Source organism: Erythranthe guttata, chromosome 11 (assembly GCF_056151865.1).
Source record: "Erythranthe guttata isolate IM_541 chromosome 11, IM_541, whole genome shotgun sequence".
NCBI classification, from domain to species: Eukaryota; Viridiplantae; Streptophyta; class Magnoliopsida; order Lamiales; family Phrymaceae; genus Erythranthe; species Erythranthe guttata.
The window spans coordinates 8,783,858-8,805,353 of record NC_142543.1 but is presented as its reverse complement, the minus strand read 5'-3'; the positions used below and the strand labels follow the sequence as shown (position 1 = coordinate 8,805,353).

Genomic DNA, 21,496 nt, shown 5'->3' with positions numbered 1-21,496 from the left:
AAACTATCTACATATCCAAGTCAAATCAAGGCTCCTTGATACGAGCATAAACTATCTACATATCCAAATCAAGTCAAGACTCCTTGATACGAGCATAAACTATCTACATATCCAAATCAAGTCAAGGCTCCTCGATACGAGCATAAACTATCTATATGTCCAAATCAAGTCAAGCCTCCTTGATACGAGCATAAACTATCTATAAATTCAAGTCAAATGCTCCTTCAGTACGAGCTTAAACTGCAAATGTTTCTCCATGTCCACATGAGTATAAACTGTGCACGACATCCCTCAAAAGGATATATTTTGAACTAAGTTATGACTTGATCCCTTTATAGGGTACGTAGGAAACATAGAATCTCTCTAAGTCCAGTCACAATTTCAAAAGATGTATGTGCTTTGCTAGATCAAGCTACAATTGAAGTTAAGCAATTATCGAGACTCATTCACTCCAAGACGCATTGTCCGTGAACAAGTCTCGAGGGGGCATTTGTAGACATGTAAATTTAATATAATTTATATTATATTAAATTGAATCCCAAGATTATAATTTATCTTGAAAAATAAGTCATGGAGATAATTATCAATTAATTATTGACCAATAGGATTGTTTCTTCTCTTCCAAGTTATAAGAGATAAATATTAATTTAAAGAGAGCCAATCAAATCGCGCCACGTCATCAAGAAGACTTCATGTAGGACTCTTATTCTACCACTATAAATAGGGACCCTCCCTACACAATTCAAGACACAACTCAAGAAGAAGAAAAACCGTAGGAGAAAATTCTCTCAACAATATTCAAGTCGTTCTTCATCAATCAAGTCGTTCTTCATCAAATTCAAGGCGTTCTTCATCAAATCGAGGGCGTTCTTCAACAAATCAAGATCGAAGAAAGATTGAAGGGTCAAATTCATCAAGAACTTCAAGATCTTCAAGTCAAAACCCGTCAAAGTTCAGCGTTTCGATCCGAGATTCAAGCCGCAAGACCCTCGGAAGACGTTATTCAAATCCAAATCAAATCCGGAGAAGACCAAGTCAACGACCCGTCTCCGAAATTCAAAGTCAAACACATATCGTTCTCGAGAGAAGAATCAGAGGATTAAATTAGAGTTTGTAACCCGCAATATTTTATTTTAATTCAATAAATTATTTTTGTGCAAGTTTTTCTTGTTTGTCTAAATCGCAGATAAGAATTTGTTGTTACAAATTTTGGCACACCCGGTGGGGACATCTCTACCTCTCATCTCATCTCTCTCTCGAAGATCCTCGAAGTGTTGCAGTGACTGCTCTTACGTTCACAATGAAGATTGCTACTTCGGATTCATCAAGTGTGGGCTTAGGTACAAGGAGTATGGCTAAGAAGCTGCAAGCATCCTCCGAGACTAACTCGACGCCTCAAACCATTCAGAAAGGCTTACCACCTCTTGTCAACACAAGCGCAGACGTGGAAGGTTCAAAACGAGAGATTTCACAGCCCACGCCTCGTTCAACATCAAGCTACTCAGAGGTGGCATCCGTCATGACAACAAACGCTACAACCATGGAGGAGCAAATTGCAAGTTTGACAAAGGCCATTGAGGGACTCACAAAGCATGTTAAACAACGAGATTCTCAAATTGCCGAGTTGATCAACAAGATGGACAAAGCCGATGCTAGTCAAGCTATGGAGAATCAGATAGAGGTTCAAGACGAAGTCGAGACATCCACAAAGCAACAACCAGTTGAAAACGAGAAGGCTCCAGCTCAAGAACTTCAAGTTTCTCCAGAAGGGATGATTCATGTAGATCAAGTGATGACACTGATCAGTGGAACCATCAAAGACAAGTTGGAAGGAAGCTCGAAGTCTCCATCAACCTATGTCAAGCCATACACGCAAAGGATTGATGATCTAAGGATGCCAATGGGCTATATACCTCCAAAGTTTCAACAATTTGACGGCAAAGGCAACCCCAAGCAACATGTGGCACACTTCGTCGAGACTTGCAATGATGCCGGGACGTACGGAGATCACCTCGTTAAGCAATTCGTTTGATCGCTCAAAGACAACGCGTTTGATTGGTACATTGATTTGGGGGCAAACTCCATCGACAGTTGGAAGCACTTAGAGGAAGAATTTCTCAACCGCTTTTACAGCACTCGAAGAACAGTCAGCATGATTGAGCTCACCAATTCCCACCAATGGAAGACGGAACCTGTCATCGACTACATCAAACGTTGGAGAAATTTGAGTCTCAATTGCAAGGATCGACTGTCTGAGACATCAGCTATTGAACTGTGCATCCAAGGAATGCAATGGGGACTCCGATATATCCTTCAAGTAATTCAACCTAAAAATTTTGAAGAGTTGGCCACTCGAGCACATGATATGGAGTTGAGCATACTTGCAAATCAAATAGAAGAATCACCATTCCAAAAGCCGTACCAGCTCAAAGAAGTGCATCTTGAAGAAGAACAAGAAAATCCTGAGGATGGGGGCAAGTCTTTTGAAGAAGCAACACCCTATGCAATATGACAAGTCAAATCAAATGAAGCACTCCTTGACACGAGTTTAAAAGGTCTACAAGTCCAAATCAAATGAAACACTCCTTGACACGAGTTTAAAAAGTCTACAAATTCAAATCAAATCAAGCACTCCTTGACACGAGTTTAAAAGGTCTACAAGTCAAAATCAAATAAAGTACTCCTTGACACGAGTTTAAAAGGTCTATATGTCCAAATTAAATGAAGTACTCCTTGACACGAGTTTAAAAGGTCTACATGTCCATATCATATGAAGCACTCCTTGACACGAGTTTAAAAGGTCTATATATCCAAATCAAGTCAAGGCTCCTTGATACGAGCATAAACTATCTACATATCCAAGTCAAATTAAGGCTCCTTGATACGAGCATAAACTATCTACATATCCAAATCAAGTCAAGACTCCTTGATACGAGCATAAACTATCTACATATCCAAATCAAGTCAAGGCTCCTCGATACGAGCATAAACTATCTATATGTCCAAATCAAGTCAAGCCTCCTTGATACGAGCATAAACTATCTATAAATTCAAGTCAAATGCTCCTTCAGTACGAGCTTAAACTGCAAATGTTTCTCCATGTCCACATGAGTATAAACTGTGCACGACATCCCTCAAAAGGATATATTTTGAACTAAGTTATGACTTGATCCCTTTATAGGGTACGTAGGAAACATAGAATCTCTCTAAGTCCAGTCACAATTTCAAAAGATGTATGTGCTTTGCTAGATCAAGCTACAATTGAAGTTAAGCAATTATCGAGACTCATTCACTCCAAGACGCATTGTCCGTGAACAAGTCTCGAGGGGGCATTTGTAGACATGTAAATTTAATATAATTTATATTATATTAAATTGAATCCCAAGATTATAATTTATCTTGAAAAATAAGTCATGGAGATAATTATCAATTAATTATTGACCAATAGGATTGTTTCTTCTCTTCCAAGTTATAAGAGATAAATATTAATTTAAAGAGAGCCAATCAAATCGCGCCACGTCATCAAGAAGACTTCATGTAGGACTCTTATTCTACCACTATAAATAGGGACCCTCCCTACACAATTCAAGACACAACTCAAGAAGAAGAAAAACCGTAGGAGAAAATTCTCTCAACAATATTCAAGTCGTTCTTCATCAATCAAGTCGTTCTTCATCAAATTCAAGGCGTTCTTCATCAAATCGAGGGCGTTCTTCAACAAATCAAGATCGAAGAAAGATTGAAGGGTCAAATTCATCAAGAACTTCAAGATCTTCAAGTCAAAACCCGTCAAAGTTCAGCGTTTCGATCCGAGATTCAAGCCGCAAGACCCTCGGAAGACGTTATTCAAATCCAAATCAAATCCGGAGAAGACCAAGTCAACGACCCGTCTCCGAAATTCAAAGTCAAACACATATCGTTCTAGAGAGAAGAATCAGAGGATTAAATTAGAGTTTGTAACCCGCAATATTTTATTTTAATTCAATAAATTATTTTTGTGCAAGTTTTTCTTGTTTGTCTAAATCGCAGATAAGAATTTGTTGTTACAAATTTTGGCACACCCGGTGGGGACATCTCTACCTCTCATCTCATCTCTCTCTCGAAGATCCTCGAAGTGTTGCAGTGACTGCTCTTACGTTCACAATGAAGATTGCTACTTCGGATTCATCAAGTGTGGGCTTAGGTACAAGGAGTATGGCTAAGAAGCTGCAAGCATCCTCCGAGACTAACTCGACGCCTCAAACCATTCAGAAAGGCTTACCACCTCTTGTCAACACAAGCGCAGACGTGGAAGGTTCAAAACGAGAGATTTCACAGCCCACGCCTCGTTCAACATCAAGCTACTCAGAGGTGGCATCCGTCATGACAACAAACGCTACAACCATGGAGGAGCAAATTGCAAGTTTGACAAAGGCCATTGAGGGACTCACAAAGCATGTTCAACAACGAGATTCTCAAATTGCCGAGTTGATCAACAAGATGGACAAAGCCGATGCTAGTCAAGCTATGGAGAATCAGATAGAGGTTCAAGACGAAGTCGAGACATCCACAAAGCAACAACCAGTTGAAAACGAGAAGGCTCCAGCTCAAGAACTTCAAGTTTCTCCAGAAGGGATGATTCATGTAGATCAAGTGATGACACTGATCAGTGGAACCATCAAAGACAAGTTGGAAGGAAGCTCGAAGTCTCCATCAACCTATGTCAAGCCATACACGCAAAGGATTGATGATCTAAGGATGCCAATGGGCTATATACCTCCAAAGTTTCAACAATTTGACGGCAAAGGCAACCCCAAGCAACATGTGGCACACTTCGTCGAGACTTGCAATGATGCCGGGACGTACGGAGATCACCTCGTTAAGCAATTCGTCCGATCGCTCAAAGACAACGCGTTTGATTGGTACATTGATTTGGGGGCAAACTCCATCGACAGTTGGAAGCACTTAGAGGAAGAATTTCTCAACCGCTTTTACAGCACTCGAAGAACAGTCAGCATGATTGAGCTCACCAATTCCCACCAATGGAAGACGGAACCTGTCATCGACTACATCAAACGTTGGAGAAATTTGAGTCTCAATTGCAAGGATCGACTGTCTGAGACATCAGCTATTGAACTGTGCATCCAAGGAATGCAATGGGGACTCCGATATATCCTTCAAGTAATTCAACCTAAAAATTTTGAAGAGTTGGCCACTCGAGCACATGATATGGAGTTGAGCATACTTGCAAATCAAATAGAAGAATCAAGATAGTGAGAATGGAAAAGAAGTTCCTAAGGTTTACGCTCATTGTCTGAGTTATTTACTTCTAAAATTATGCACGACTTTTTGTTAACTTTTGTTTTATTCGTCAGGAAAAGAAGATGAAGCTGAAGAATATATCATGGGCCATAGCAAGTTTAACACTAAAACGCACTTCAGGTACTTTTCTCTCCAGTTCTCTCATTTTGAAGGCAGCTATATTTATCTCTGTTAGTTAAGAATCCTTTAGATTATTCTAAAAAGATTCTTTTTATTCATCTGATACAGCACCAGACTCGAATGAGTTAGATACAAACATACCTCCTATAAATCTCGATTTGAGTCAGTTTAATGGGTCCATGAGGAGAGCAATGGATGAAGCTGATAAGAATTGCTGGTCGTCTCCGGAGGGTTCTGGATTCATGATTAGAGGGAAGACATACCTGAGAGATAGCATGAAGGTACGTTTATTAGAGGCAATTTTATTTTTTATTTTTTAATTTTTTAAACGCTGTAGTTCTGTTATCCTGCATCAAATTTTAGAAATAAGTGATTCTTGTTTTTCAATCCACTTTCTGAATAAATTTCAATAATTCTGGGTTTCCACTCTAGTCGAGAGTTCCATTATTACTTGAGTTCCAAACTCTAAGTAAGCAATCTAATTTGATCAAAATATTGTATTACTTGATCCCTTTTCAGGTCAAAGGTGGAGAACCTCTTCTCAAACTCATAGCAGTTGACTGGTTCAAGGTGGAAGAATGTGTCTCAAAGGTTGCATTGCATCCTAAAAACCTTGTTCAGGTAATGCTAGTACGACTTTGCAACGTTTGATGCGACCACAAAATCCTATCATTATCCAATATTCCTCTACAATATGTTCTTTGCTACAAACAATTCGTAATCTTTGGTTGAATGACGGATGGGTTTCGTGAACACTATCACGTAGCCATAGATGATATTTTCTAATTGGTTTGACTGCGTCTATATACTATAGCGTTTTCTCTCTAATGTCATTTCTAATTGGAGAGTGCCGCAGGAAAAAAAGCTTCCGTTCATCCTTGTCATCAATCTTGAGGTTTGCATGTGATTATTACAGCTCCCCGTTTTGAGTATCATGAGGAATTTGACATAATTATGCTTGATATTCAGAATCCATTTATTTATTTTTTGTGGTTTACTTCAGCGAAATGATCATCTCGAAACCACAAAAGAAATTCTTGAGTACCGTAGTAACTGACTTAGCCACTGTGTTTCACATTAGGACCATAAAATAAGCCTGCAAATGTTTGTTCCAAAAAATTGAAACGTGGCAACACTGTGCTACTGGGCTTTGTGACTAAACACATTCGTTGCTACTGTTAAGTGTATATTTTTACACTTTATCGTATCTTTTTATTTGATCTTTTGGTGTGTTTTAACGATAATTGGTGCTTAAAAAGTTGATTTATTGTATTTTAGGTACAAATTGAAGAATTGGAAAAGTATGGGGTCGAAACTGCAATTTTGGCGAAAATATGGGTCAAAAGTGAAAATATCAAAATTCTGAAGATTTAAGCTCGGACCCCCGTCCCAGTTTTAGTGCAAATTGTGGGACCCCCGTCCGAGACTCCGAAGCTGCGCGGTAAAGGGATTTTAATTGCACAAGGAAACTGCCTTATTCCCCAAGTTCTTCACCCTATATAAGACCAAGCCAAGCACACAATTGGGGATCAATCTTTTTACGCAAATTCAAGAGCAAAAAAGATCAACGAAGATTCAAGCATAGTTTTTCTTATTTAATTTATTTATTTTAATTTATTTATTTTAATTTATTTATCATAAGAATTACGAGTAGCTAAGTCTTTATTTCTAGGATTTTATTTGGAACCCTATGTGGGATTTATGAACCCAATTCTATGATTTTATGCAAGTTTTAATTCCGGATTATTTCTTCTACTTGTTTTATTAAGTGCATGAACTTGATCAACTTATGTGCTTTTATGTTATTGTTAATCGCATGAATCGGAAGATCGGGTTAATAATTAGAACTGTGGTAGAAGAGCCTTTGTGGTATTAACATAGGAATATAGTTAATCTCTTAGGTAGCCATTATTGAGATTTGTGCTTAATGCTGTGTTCTAGAATTAATTGCATAGGAATATAGTAATTGAATCTAGAGTATTAGAATCGTAATACACGCGAAAGCGGGTTATGATTATTTTAGCATCTCAGGTTAATAATCCGGGTTAATTGATTGCATAATTGAAGGAATTGGGGGAATAATAATCACATAGGGGGAAGAATAAAATCCTAGGCTCGTTTACTCTGATAAATCTTCGTGTTTAATTTGCTTTCTTGCTTCGTCGTTTTAATTTGCTTTTAATTTAATTTAGTTAATTCTCTCTAAAATTCGACTGTGTAGGGTGGGCTTGATAACAATTGGTAGAATTTAGCGTCTAGGATTAGATAATTAAATATTCCCTGTGGGTTCGATATCCGGACTTTTAGTCCCACTATATTACTTGTACGATACGTGCACTTGCGTGTAGGTTTTCGGCCAACAGCTACTTCATTATGGAACCTTTTAGTAAAACAAGCAGTGTGTATTTTATTTGCAGAGTACCGAAATCTTCTTGATATTTTGGGAACTTTTTAGTTTTGCTTTTGTGTTTTGTTCAGAGATTTTCGAAGGCGAAAATTTATGCTGGTGTAATTGTTTCAGACAGGCCAGTAAGCAAGAACTCGTTATTGGGTAAATTCATTGATGGCACCGACATGTTTCTTGATTCAAGATTCAAACTCATCCCAAGCATTGTTGAGGTAGCACTATTTTCTGATCTCGTGAATAGTTGACTTTAGGCGCTAATTTTTGACTATCTTATTATCGTTCAAAATCGTTTTATTTTTCTTAAACAGGGGTACTGGATGGTGAAACGTGCAGTTGGAACAAAAGCTTGCCTGCTCGGAAAAGCAGTAACTTGCAAGTACCTCAGGCAAGACAACTTTCTGGAGGTCAGATCCTAACTTAGTTGGTGCTTCCGTTTTATTTGGATATTGGCGTCTTTTATATGAAATTATATGTTTCCAACTGTTGCTTTGATTTGATTGAATTATTTGGATTTCATCGACTAATAATTAATAATTGTTCGTGCAGATTGATGTAGATATCGGTTCATCATCTGTAGCAAGGGGTGTTATCAGTCTTGTCCTTGGATATGTTACAAGTCTTGTTGTTGATCTTTCCATTGTTATAGAGGTTCGTATATTATTCTTTTATCCCCTTATTTATTTATTTTCTACTGTAACAATCAATTAACTGATATCAAATATTAGAAACGAGGAATAAATTGACCGTTCCTTATGTTACAGGGAAGAGAAGAGGCAGAACTCCCGGAATACATTCTTGGAACCGTTAGACTAAGTCGAGTACAGCTTGATTCTGCTGTACCCTTGGAAGTATGAGGTTCGATTTAGTCTGAAACATTTTACTTTGTTTTGATCAATGTAAACTGAATCAGTTTTCATTGTTCAACTTGGATTTGTCCATCACATGTGAGAGAGAGAGAGAGAGAGAGAGAGAGAGAGAGATAATGTATTATTTGGTATTTAGACGTAAGCTTAGTTGTTCAGTATTGAAAGCTAAGGCTTCGCTATGGTTGGTTCATGCTTGCACCTGTGGTAACCATGATTTTCAAATTTCATGCTTCTTCATTCAACCAATTATTTTGTGATCTACTGAATTACAGATATATATATAAATAGATAATATGAAAAAACAAGTAATTTATGCAATGGAATACCGGAGTCGACCCGAAAAATTATTAGTTGTCGTTTACTTACGAAACTTTTAGAACTTATAATACGAAATTATCAAGGATCTATTAGTCTCTAATACTATAGCAAATGTAGCCCAATCGAAATCGGACCCGGTTTTCTAAAAAAAGCAATCGACCCATACATTTTGCGGCCCAACCGAATATATGTGTTGAGTGTAGATATTAAACTCAATACGTTTACTTTACGTGGATCTTTTGTTTAGATTTAATTATATTTGTGCTTTAATTGATTGATTTTGTGTTTTATAGATGAAAAACGAGAATTAGGTGTCCATGAAGGAAAAAAGATCAAAAAGAAAGGAAAAAGTTGCAAATAAGGAAACAAATCAAATTGGAAAAAGGAATCTCGCCACAGCTTTGACAGTGTCCACCATTTCGAGCATATCTCTCTCATACGAACTCTGAATTAGGTGATTTTGACGGCATTGGAAAGCTAATTTCAAGGGCTACAATTCTTATTTACACAACATTCCGAAACTCGGACTCCAACATGGCACAAATCGACGAACAAATCCTGATGGGGAAATGTGGCGGAAATTGATTCCTATTAGGTTTCCACTACTTCCTTATCAAGAAAAGCCTATAAAAGCAACAAGTCTCTACACCATAAGCACGAAATTTTACACCACAAAACGCGGAGAACGAAGATCAACGAAGACTCAAGCATAGTTTTTCTTATTTATTTTATTTATTATATTTTGTTTATCATAAGAATTACGAGTAGCTAAGTTTTTAATCTAGGCTTTTGTCGGAACCCTATGTGGGGATGGTGATCCCGTTTTCTTGAGATTATGCAATTATGATTTTATGATTATTTCTTATACTTGTTATGATTGTTAGTGCATGAACTTGATCAATTTATGTGCTTTATCTGTGATTATTGGGATTGACTCGACAGAGCTATTTTGATAATTAGACGGTAAGTATAAGAACCTTCGAGTAGTTTTCACCGGATGAGTGTGTCAATTGCATGTGGTGTCGTAGACATACAGATATCGCCTTAGGTAGCCATTTACGAGACTTGTTAGTTAATGTTTTATTCATAATTTGTTTGCATAGACATATAGTGAACCGTTTATGAATAATAGACTCATAATACACGCGACAGCGGGTTATGAGTAAATTAGTGTCTCGGATTAATAATCATGAATCATATATTTCATAATTGAGGGGTTTTGGGTGAGCAATTCTTGCATAGGGGGAAGATAAAATCCTAGATCCGTTTTTATATTGATATTTTCTCGTGTTTATTTGCTTTCATAATCTGATGATGCTAAAATATAGCTCACCTAGGGTGGTGTAGAAAATGAGCTGGGAGAGCAAAGCAGATCAGTAGCTTGACAACTTGATGATCCTGAGGTACCTGCGATCATAGAACACATGAACTAAGCCGGGGGTTGATCCGGCGGAAACCCCTCCGACGCTCAAGTCAGACGTGCTGATAGTGGAAATAGTCCAGAGAATACAGTTAATAGTATTGCTCAGTTAATAGGACGTACCTTATGGAATGAGTTCAAATGTGTATTTATAGCTTAGTTGAGATTGTCGGGCCCAAACCTTGCTTGAGGGTGATTGGGCCTCGGTGATAGTGGTCTTCGATATTGGGCTCGTGTCCCAGTAGGTAAATAATTTGTAGGCCCATTGGGTTGGGCCAATTAGGCATATCAAAACACGTTTTTCTATGACCTAACGACGAGGGTTGTTTTTGAAAACTCGATTCATTGTCTCAAAAGCAAAAGTGGAGACTTTTGAACTTTTGAGAATCGAGTTTATTAAAGTCCGTAGAGGTGAATTCATTGTTTCAAACGCCTATCTTTCAAATTTTGGCGTAACCGCCTAAATTCAAGAAAAATAGCCACATATACCCATATTTCCTACCTCGAACCAAAGAGCCTAACAATTGAAAGCCACAAAGTCCCAATGATCCCAATAGCTTAATGTTCGATATTAGTAGAGTAGAATAATTTGGTGAGTATTTGGAGTCAAGCATATGCATGTAAGTATAAATTCTTTCTATCTTTAATTTGGAAATATTGGATGCTTGAAGCAATTGTATGAATTGTGGTTTTTGGTAATGGTGAGTGACCAAGCGTTGTTGAATTTTGAGCTTGCGAATGCCTAAGAATTGTCATTATAATTACAAGTTCTGAAAACGTGAAGTTGATCATTGATCTATGTGATGAGATGTTATAGTTGAGTTATTTGCTTATTGGTAGATTTTGCTTGAGGACAAGCAAAAGTTCAAGTTTGGGGGTGTGTTAAGTGTATATTTTTACACTTTATCGTATCTTTTTATTTGAGCTTTTGGTGTGTTTTAACGATAATTGGTGCTTAAAAAGTTGATTTATTGTATTTTAGGTACAAATTGAAGAATTGGAAAAGTATGGGGTCAAAACTGCAATTTTGGATAAAATATGGGCCAAAAGTGAAAAAATCAAAATTCTGAAGATGTAAAGCTTGGACCCCCGTCCCAGTTTTAGTTCAAATTGTGGGACCCCCGTCCGAGACTCCGAAGTTGCGCAGTAATGGGATTTTAATTGCACAAGGAAAATGTCTTCTTCCCCAAGTTCTTCACCCTATATAAGACCAACCCAAGCACACAATTATCAATCTTTTTACGCAAAATCAAGAGCAAAGAAGATCAACGAAGATTCAAGCATAGTTTTTCTTATTTAATTTATTTATTTTATTTTATTTATCATAAGAATTACGAGTAGCTAAGTCTTTATTTCTAGGATTTTATTTGAAACCCTATGTGGGATTTATGAACCCAATTCTATGACTTTATGCAAGTTTTAATTCCGGATTATTTCTTCTACTTGTTTTATTAAGTGCATGAACTTGATCAACTTATGTGCTTTTATGTTATTGTTAATCGCATGAATCGGAAGATCGGGTTAATAATTAGAACTGTGGTAGAAGAGTCTTTGTGGTATTAACATAGGAACATAGTTAATCTCTTAGGTAGCCATTATTGAGATTTGTGCTTAATGCTGTGTTCTAGAATTAATTGCATAGGAATATAGTAATTGAATCTAGAGTGTTAGAATCGTAATACACGCGGAAGCGGGTTATGATTATTTTAGCATCTCAGGTTAATAATCCGGGTTAATTGCTTGCATAATTGAAGGAATTTGGGGAGTAATAATCACATAGGGGGAAGAATAAAGGGGAAATTTGCTAGACACCCCTTATTTTGGAATTATATGGCTAGAGATCCTAGTTGTTAGATGAATATATGCATAGGTCCTTTCACCCAATTAATTAATATAAATAAATTAAAATAATTAGTAAATAGACCATAACACCCTCAATTAATAAGTAAACAAATCTTATATATCATCTCTCTCCAATCTCACGTTACTTTCACCCTATATAATTCCTCATATCTCTCTCCTTCTGCATCTCAATTCTCACGCCTCTCTCTCTCTTTCTCTCGTGTTTCTCTCGTTTTTTTTTTCTTTTTCGTTTTCTCTTTTTTTAATGAAGAAATATTATAGAGATGAAAAAAAACAAGGATCTTAATAGATTATGAGAGGATTTCTTTGTGAAAGAATTAAAGAGGACGACAAACATTCCCTCCCAAAAAAATTAGAAATCCAAAATCCTAGGCAAATTTGCATTGTGTTTTCCGTATGTAGAACCTCCCATCGTTTATTGTTAGCAATTTCCGTTTGCAGTTGGTTTAATTTCGTTTGTTGTTTGAAGAATTGCGTTTGATGTTGAGATTCGATTCCTCTGGTTTACAATTTGCAAGGTATGTCTTAAGTTACATTTTACAAACATTTTGTTTAATATTTTTGTTGTTTGCAAATTGTTCTATAAACAATTTTTTGGTTGATGTTTTTAATGATGCTGGTTTTTTTTATTTTTTTTCAGTTTGCTGTTTGTGTTTGGCCAAGTCATAGGTAGTTTATTGCTTGCAATTCAATAATGCAAGTTTTGTTGAATGTTTTTCTTCAGTTTGTTGTTTGCATTTGGCGAAGTCATGTAATTTTTTGTTTGTAATTTTTTGTTTGTAATTTAGTAATACAAATTATGATTTTTGTTTTTTCAGTTTGTTGTTTGCATTTGGCGAAATCATAGGTATTTTGTTGTTTGCAATTTAATAATATAAAATCTAATTTTTCAGTTTGCTATTTGCAGTTCGCGGAGTCATATACGTCGACGTTCCCGGATCATAGGCGATGGTAGGGCTGCGGTGACGTTTTTAGGGCTGCGGTGACGTTTTTAGAGTATGAGTTTGTAAAATAAATTGTATATTTTTGTTATGAACTAATTTATTTGTTTTAGTTAATATTTGGAAGAGAGATGTTTGAGAATTTGTTATGATAGAGATATTTTTGGGGATTTTGTTTGATTTAATTAAGGGTATTTTTGTCATAATAAATATTATTAATTTATTAAAATATTAAATTTTGACTTGGATTTACACACATAAATTATAATATAAATGGACCTATAGCAAATTGCCCCAAGAATAAAATCCTAGGCTTGTTTACTTTGATAAATCTTCGTGCTTAATTTGTTTCTTGCTTTTGTCTTTTTTAATTTAGTTTAATTTAGTTTATTCTCTCAAAACTCAACTGTGTAGGGTGGGCTTGATAATAATTGGTAGAATTTAACGTCTAGGATTAGATAATTAAATATTCCCTGTAGGTTCGATATCCGGACTTTTAGTCCACTATATTACTTGTACGATACGTGCACTTGCGTGTAGGTTTTCGGCCAACAGTAGACCCAAACTTAAATTTGTCATTTTGATAAGAACCCATTTTTTTCTAAATTACATAAGTACTCAATCAAATCCCACAAATCCCGTTACTTTACCTTTTGAAATAATATCAAACTGAATAATATGTTTGTTTGAAATACTAATCAATTAGGGTAATTTTCCTTATTATATGAAAACGATTATGGTAAATAATAATATATAGGGTTAATAGCATTTTCCCACCTAGACTTTGCCCGTTTTTGCACTTTCCCACCTCAACTAAAAAAAGTTGCACGGCGGCACCCAAACATTCATTTTTGAGGCACATAACCACCTGGAGGGAATATTCCGGCGAATATTCTCATTTTTCAACGCACGCGCGATGCACATGCGAAAGTACAAGGGCTTTTTCGTCTTTTTACTTGAAAATATTATAAGGGGTGAAATTGAAAGTACCAGGGACTCAATTGAACTTAATTTGAAACTTTCTTTATAGCAATAACAAAGTTTCTTCTTTCTACTAGCAAATGTGCATTTTGCATCAATGTAGCAAATGAGCCGTAAAGTAATAGCAATTAACAGTTTCCTAAACATGAAATTCTAATAATCAAAACACTAAAATCTTCAGCTTTGCTTCCGAATTCAATCCCAAAGTTACGTAAAAGAAAAATCCCCAAATTCATTTGGCATCCCAGACAAAATTCAAAACACAACCCAACAACAAGCAAAACTTCAAAACAATTTCGAATCCAGAAAATCGAAAAATCCCATAGAACACATACGAAAACCCCCAAATCGCACCAATCAGAAACCCTAAAAATAATATCCATCATCACAAAACCAACAGCTACTGCACCGCGGCCCGTTTCAGAAACGAAATTTACGAGAAAAAGGAAATCAGTTGCACATAAAAACGCAAAATAAAATCAGAGGCGAAGGAGAAAAGAATTGATTCTCAGCAAAACAATCAGCAAAAACCAAACCAAACACGTTCGCATTAACAGAGATTATATAAGAGAGTGGGGATATCAGTATTCAGTACTGAGTGTGTGTTCGTGTATCTATATGTGTATCTATACATACCTGTTTCGCGTATTTAATTATTTTTGCGTCGCGAGGGGTTTTGGGTACAGCCGGAGGAGTTGGACATTTGGACGAGGTGTTGGTGGAGGAATTGGTGGTGGAGTTGGAGGTGACAGTGGAGGAATTGAAGGTGGAGTCGGTGGAGGCTTAGGCGTTAGTATAGGTGGCAGATTTGGTTGTGGTGGAGGTGGTGGTGGTGCGGCGGCGGAGCAGATGTGGTGGTGGTGATGCGGTGCCGGAGAGAGGAAGAAGACGGAGCAGGATTTTTCATATTGAATTTTTAGTAATTTGATATGATAATTTCAGGTGGTGGTACGGCGGTGGAGAGAGATGTTGGTGGCGGTGGTGTGAAATATCCTGATTCCCCTGTTTTGCAGCAAGAGGGAGACGAAGAAGATGATGGGTGGAAGTTGTGAAAGTTTCAAATTAACTTCAATTGAGTCCCTGGTACTTTCAATTTCACCCCTTATAATATTTTCAAGTAAAAAGACGAAAAAGCCCTTGTACTTTCGCATGTGCATCGCGCATGCGTTGAAAAATGAGAATATTCGCCGGAATATTCCCTCCAGGTGGTTATGTGCCTCAAAAATGAATGTTTGGGTGCCGCCGTGCAACTTTTTTTAGTTGAGGTGGGAAAGTGCAAAAACGGGCAAAGTCTAGGTGGGAAAATGCTATTAACCCTAATATATATGAAAAAATAATAATATATATATGGAAACTGAATAATATGTTTGTTTGAAATACTAATCAATTAGGGTAATTTTCCTTATATCATATAATAGACTATCTTATTGATCTAATTCGACTATGGATCTCGTTAATCGACTATGGACCACATATTATTCAACCACATAGTATATTAATAATTTCAATATAGTACATTAATCTGCTATGATAGTATATTACGGTTATAGTAGTGATATGAAATTGTGTTACAAACAATATACCACTGAAATGACAAGAACATTGAGAACAAAACCAACGTAAAGTATTCCAACATAACCAATAAAATAGTACATTAATAATCTCATAATTTCAATCTAGGGTTTTGATAAAATACATAAAACACATCATAACACAATCAAACCAATATGTCGAGTTAAAAAACTCTAGTACATTAATAATCTCATAATAGTATAATAAAATGATAATGGTAGTATCATACGGTATTCATAATAGTATACTACTGTATTACAACGGTTTAACACTTAACCGAAGTTACCGAGCCATTACATCGTAAACACCTCTTTATAGCAACCAACCCACCAAACCTCAACAAAATCCGTACGAAATTCGCCATCGAAAAAACCTAAAATCATGAAACAAAATTAAAAATGCAGAATACTAAAAAATGATTAAATAGACTACAAATACATTTGAATGACAATACATTAATATCATCAAAAATAAACTTAAAATGCAAAATCCATACGCTAAATTAAAAAAGACTACGAAATATATTTTAATGTACTACCGAGCACACTAAAATCGACTGTTGTAAACAAATAAACCAACTATCAATATGGATCAAACTCATGAACTCGACCACAACAGACATTTATTTCGATTATTGCATAAACCAACTACGACGCTCAAATAAAACAACTCTGATCCGACTGCGTGAACCATCCTCTTATAACTCTGTGAATCCTCTTCCAAACAAACATCATCAGCCAAAAATAACGATGTATATGTGACGACGTAATTTTGTTAAGAAACGTTCTACTTAATAGAATTAAGTATCAACACAACTATTAAAAATGTCTAACCACCGTACACGACAACCCTGGACATACAGCGAAAATAAAAAACGAAAAAAAATGCATTCATACCCGCTTAACAACGTACAACAATGAACGCTCAAATCCGATCCTATTTCCACGCCGGTGAAAAAATCTTCAAAGACGATAGAAAAACGATGAAACGCTGGAGAAAATCTTCAAAACAGATTGTACACGATTTCATAGAAACGGCCAATAAACTCACGTAAATTTATTCCGTGATTTTAGGCAACGTATCAGCAAATCTCATATCACGTAGTTAAGGAAATAAAAGCTGTTCAAAAATAAAACAGGGGTATTAAAGGGAAATTATATAATATATTTTGCCAAGTTGGCAAATTTGGGTGTATCTCAAAAACGGAAAAATTAATTGGATCCATCTCATTAGAAAATATGAACAAGGGATTATCCCTAATAAACCCCTTTAATTAATCAATTCAAATTACTAATTAGTAATTACCATTAAAAAAAGTTAAATTAACCCTTGTTTGGTTACAAGTTTGCACCGAGATTAGCAATTTAATTTTGGTCTAATCTTAGCACTACATTACTAAATTGGAATAGTGTGATGATTTTCAAAAGCTGCATTTGCATGAATTCTTATTAAAAATTTAAAACATTTGTGCGGAACAAAGGTTTTTGGAGTCCACGTAGGCTGTGCAATTTCAAAAATCTGACAGCCTTATAGAAAGAAAACTTTGTCATTTACTACCACATTAAATAAATCAATTTTCTACTACTATTAACTTTTAACTTAAGCAAAAAATAGTAAAATACTATACATGTGGTCTCGTCACAAAATAAAAAATGAAAAAAATTAAATTAAAGTATTTCATTTATTATCATGTCATTAATTTACTGAGAAAGAATATCATGTCATTAATTTATTAATGTCTGATATGCCTAATTGGGCTAACCCAATGGGCCTACAATTTCTTTACCTACTGGGCTACGAGCCCAATATCGAAGACTAATATCACCGAGGCCCAAACACCTTCAAGTAAGGCTTGGGCCCAACAAATCAAACCCAACCCAATAAATGACATATAAATAGAGGTTTTACTCATTTTATTAAGGTACGTCCTATTAACTGAGCAATACTATTAACTGTATTCTCTGGACTATTTCCTCTATCAGCACGTCTGACTTGAGCGTCGGAGGGGTTTCCGCCGGATCAACCCCCGGCCTAGTTTACGTGTTCTATGATCGCAGGTACCTCAGGATCATCAAGTTGTCAAGCTACTGATCCGCTTTGCTCTCCCAGTTCATTTTCTACACTACCCCAGGTGATCTAAGTAATTAGCATCATCATTTTGGCGCCGTCTGTGGGAACGATGCAAACCAAATCACGTAGCCAACAAGATCCTCCTGAGGCGTCTGCTCGGAGAAAAAATGGCACAGCTAACGACCTCCCACCTCGTGGAGGCTCTGGCTTGCCACCTCCTCCATGTCCCATGGATCCACCTCGCGAGGTTCAGGTGATCCCCCTCGGGACCCACCACTCGTCGATCCACCGCTCCCTACTCCTCGAATGGTTCAAATAACCGAGGATGCGCTTCAACGCATGATAGCAGAAGCTTCAACTCGCGCTGCCACAGAGGCCGTGACCCAATATATCGCCACGATGGGAGCAGATGCTCCCAACGCGATACCAGCACCTGCTCCACATGTGGATCCACCTATGGTTCCACCGCCATCGACTCCCTGGGGGCTTACATCTGCCCCCCAAAACATTTCGCTCGCCAAGGGTTATCGACTCCCTGGGGGCTTACATCGCCCCCAAAATATTTCGTTCGCCAAGGGTTATCGACTCCCTGGGGGCTTACATCTGCCCCTAAAATATTTCGTTCGCCAAGGGTTATCGACTCCCTGGGGGTTCACAGTGCCCCCAAAACATTTCATTCGCCATGGGTCATCGACTCTCTGGGGGTCTACTTCCGCCCCCCTCGAACGGACCCCCTCGTGATGATCCTCGAGGCTATCTTCGAGATGACACTTGAGGTCGCGCTCGAGATCCACTTCGAAACCTTCAGCAAGACCCTCATCAACCAGCTCCACCTCACGTGGTTTAGATAAACAAAGAGGATATTCGACATATGATCGACTAGGCCATTCAGATGTCCTACTTCAACTACATCTGATGTCATACTTCAAGTACGTCAGATGTCCTACTTCAACTACATCTGATATCATACTTCAAGTACATCAGATGTCCTACTTCAACTACATCGGATGTCCTACTTCAAGTACATGAGATGTCTTATAGCCACGAGAAAACTCTCGAGTCGCTACTACGTCGCAGCGGGACAACTCCCCCGACGCCTACACTTAGCCTCGAGACAGCTCTTGAGTCGTTACCACGTCGCAGCGGGACAACTTCCCCGACAATAATATTTAGCCTCGAGACAACTCTCGAGTCGATATAACATCTGGGCGATACAACTCCCCAGTTACTACTTACCCGTGTGACAACTCTCGCGCTTCAACTAAATTGTGGTGAAACATGTCTCAAAATGCTCGGCCCTACCACCTCGCAACGAGACAACTCGTTCGAGGCTACCACGCGCAAACGCGACCTCCGACGCCCAGGCCTTGCGCTGCAATGCCGCGCACGCCCTTGCCGCCGCGCGCGCCCGCCGGCCTTGCGCCCCAACACCGCGCCGCGCGCCCCCTAGCCTTGCGCCTTTAGCGGGCGCTAGCGCCGTGCGCCCTCGCCGACGCGTTCTAGCGCCGCGCGCCCTCGCCGAGCGCCTTCGCCGACGTGCGCTAGCGCCGCGCGCCTATCCCTCGCGCATCATCGCCATGCGTACCATCCCCGCATCACGTAACTTCTCCTGAGCTGGGGGGCTAACACACCCCAAGGGTTGGACATCCCATCCCAAAGGCTGGGTATCCCCTCACCTCTCTACATCAATTTCAGCGTATAATCGCGGAAGCTTCAACTTGTGCTACCACTGAAGCAGTGACACCATACATCGTCATAGCAGGAGCCAACGCTCCTCCTCGTGAGGCCCCACTGGGTCCTCAACATGATCAATTTCTACTTACTTCTCGAACGGTTTAGATAACCGAAGAAGACCTTCAGCGTATGATCACGGAAGATTCAACTCGTGCTGCCACTGAATCGGTGGCACCATATATCGCCAAGGTTGGGCATCTCACCCCAGTGGTTCGTGATCCCTTCATCCTAAATGGGGGGCTATCCCATCCTAAAGTTGGGTATCTCATCTCAAGGGTGGTACATCCACTTACTTTTCAACCCCAATGGGTTTCACATCCCATCAAGTGTTTCACGTCCCTACTTCAAAAAACAGAAAAAATGGTCTGACGCGCACGCGCGAACCAATGGCACAATCGTGCACATCCACCTCAGACCATAGATCTCGAGCGCCTCATCCTACAGTGGGCAGTTATCCCCATCCTAAGGTTGGGCATCACCCTTACCTTTCAACCCCAAGTGGGTCCACATCCCATCTCAAGGAACGAGCATAATCTCCCTATTCAAAAAATAGAACATCCCCAAGGGGGTGAATATCAACCAAATAAAAAAGATAGAAGAAAAAAGAAGATGATGAAAAAAGAGAAGAAGAAAGAAGAAGAAAAAAGAAGATGAAAAAATAGAAGATGATGAAAAAAGAGAAGAAGAAAGAAGAAGAAAAAAGAAGAAGATGAAAAAATAGAAGAAAAAAGAAGAAGACGAAAGAAGAAGAAAAATACAAGAACAAAAAAAAAAAAAAAAAAAAAAAAAAAAAAAAAAAAAAAACAGGAGGAAAGGAGGCGCGCGTGCAGTGCACGCGCGCGCTGGCGTCAGCAACAAAAAAAAAAAAAAAAAAAAAAAAAGAAAGACTGGAGGCGCGCGTGCCCTGCACGCGCGCGTGGCTAACACGCGCCGGACGCGCGCGCGTGCACAGCACGCGCGCCACAGAAAAAAAAAAAAAAAAAAAAAAGAAAAAGAAAAAAAATTTTACTTGGAGCGCGCGCTTTCCAAGGCACACTTGGACTGCGCGCTCCCATCAAATCGCGCGCAACTTTGCCTATTCTCTACCAAATTGCGCGTAGATTTTGACTCGCTTCTCCAAATCGCACGAGAATTTCAACGCGCTCCACAAAATTCCGCGAGCTCTTTAACGCACCTACCAAATTGCGTTTGCTATCAAATGGAAAGTAAAAAAAAAAAAAATTATTTCTCCACGCCATACCAACGATTAACGCAAGACTACAGCACCGATCTACTCTCAATACGATCCGGTACCCCTTTCGACTTGGCTCCCACATCGTCTCGAGAGTGGGGGGCTTGCGAGACAACTTCCAAGAGGAGCCAACTCGCTCAGTACTACCACCCGCAGCGAGACAACTCCCACGAGGAGCCAACTCCCTCAGGTCTACGAAACCATAGCGAGATAACTCCCACGAGGAGACCACTCGCTCCGTCTTATAACCCGTTGTGAGACAACTCCCACGAGGAGCCAACTCCCTCGGGTCTACGAAACCATAGCGAGATAACTCCCACGAGGAGACCACTCGCTCCGTCTTATAACCCGTTGTGAGATAACCCCCACGAGGAGCCAACTCCCTCGGGTCTACGAAACCATAGCGAGATAACTCCCACGAGGAGACAACTCGCTCGGTCCTACAACCCCTTACAAGGAAACTCCCACGAGGAGCTAACCGCCTCTAGTCTCAAAACTACAGCGAGACAACTCCCATGAGGAGACAACTCGCTCGGTACCCCAACCCGCAGCGACCCACGAGGAGACAACTCGTTCAGAGCAACCTCAATTCACACGCTCCTAAATCGCACATCATCCAATGCTCCTACAACTCACCGCGAGACAACTCCCATGAGGAGACAACTCGCCCGA

General features: G+C 38.7%; 1 protein-coding gene and 1 long non-coding RNA gene across 2 annotated transcripts; one reads left to right on the top strand and one right to left on the bottom strand.

The window, feature by feature from the left end:
• Positions 1-7,794: 7,794 nt before the first annotated feature.
• LOC148766943 (protein ENHANCED DISEASE RESISTANCE 2-like) lies at positions 7,795-8,805 on the top strand. The gene is made up of 5 exons (XM_088825869.1): positions 7,795-7,839; positions 7,900-8,040; positions 8,137-8,232; positions 8,375-8,476; positions 8,590-8,805. Exons 1-5 carry the CDS (start codon positions 7,795-7,797, stop codon positions 8,680-8,682), a joined length of 477 nt encoding a protein of 158 aa, XP_088681995.1. The 3' UTR covers positions 8,683-8,805.
• A 7,047-nt stretch (positions 8,806-15,852) lies between these two features.
• Positions 15,853-16,784, bottom strand: LOC148766942 (uncharacterized). Its single transcript, XR_016034384.1, has 2 exons — positions 16,686-16,784; positions 15,853-16,162 (listed from the first exon to the last, which is right to left on the bottom strand). It is a non-coding gene; the product is annotated as an uncharacterized LOC148766942 (long non-coding RNA).
• Positions 16,785-21,496: the final 4,712 nt, after the last annotated feature.

What these genes read in the sequence shown, in the direction of transcription:
- LOC148766943 (XM_088825869.1), top strand. Translation starts at nt 7,795, where the DNA reads ATGGAACCTTTTAGTAAAACAAGCAGTGTGTATTTTATTTGCAGA. An exon ending in GTGTGTATTTTATTTGCAGA is followed by an intron (nt 7,840 to 7,899) that starts GTACCGAAATCT and finishes TGTTTTGTTCAG; the next exon opens with AGATTTTCGAAGGCGAAAAT. An exon ending in GGCAAGACAACTTTCTGGAG is followed by an intron (nt 8,233 to 8,374) that starts GTCAGATCCTAA and finishes TTGTTCGTGCAG; the next exon opens with ATTGATGTAGATATCGGTTC.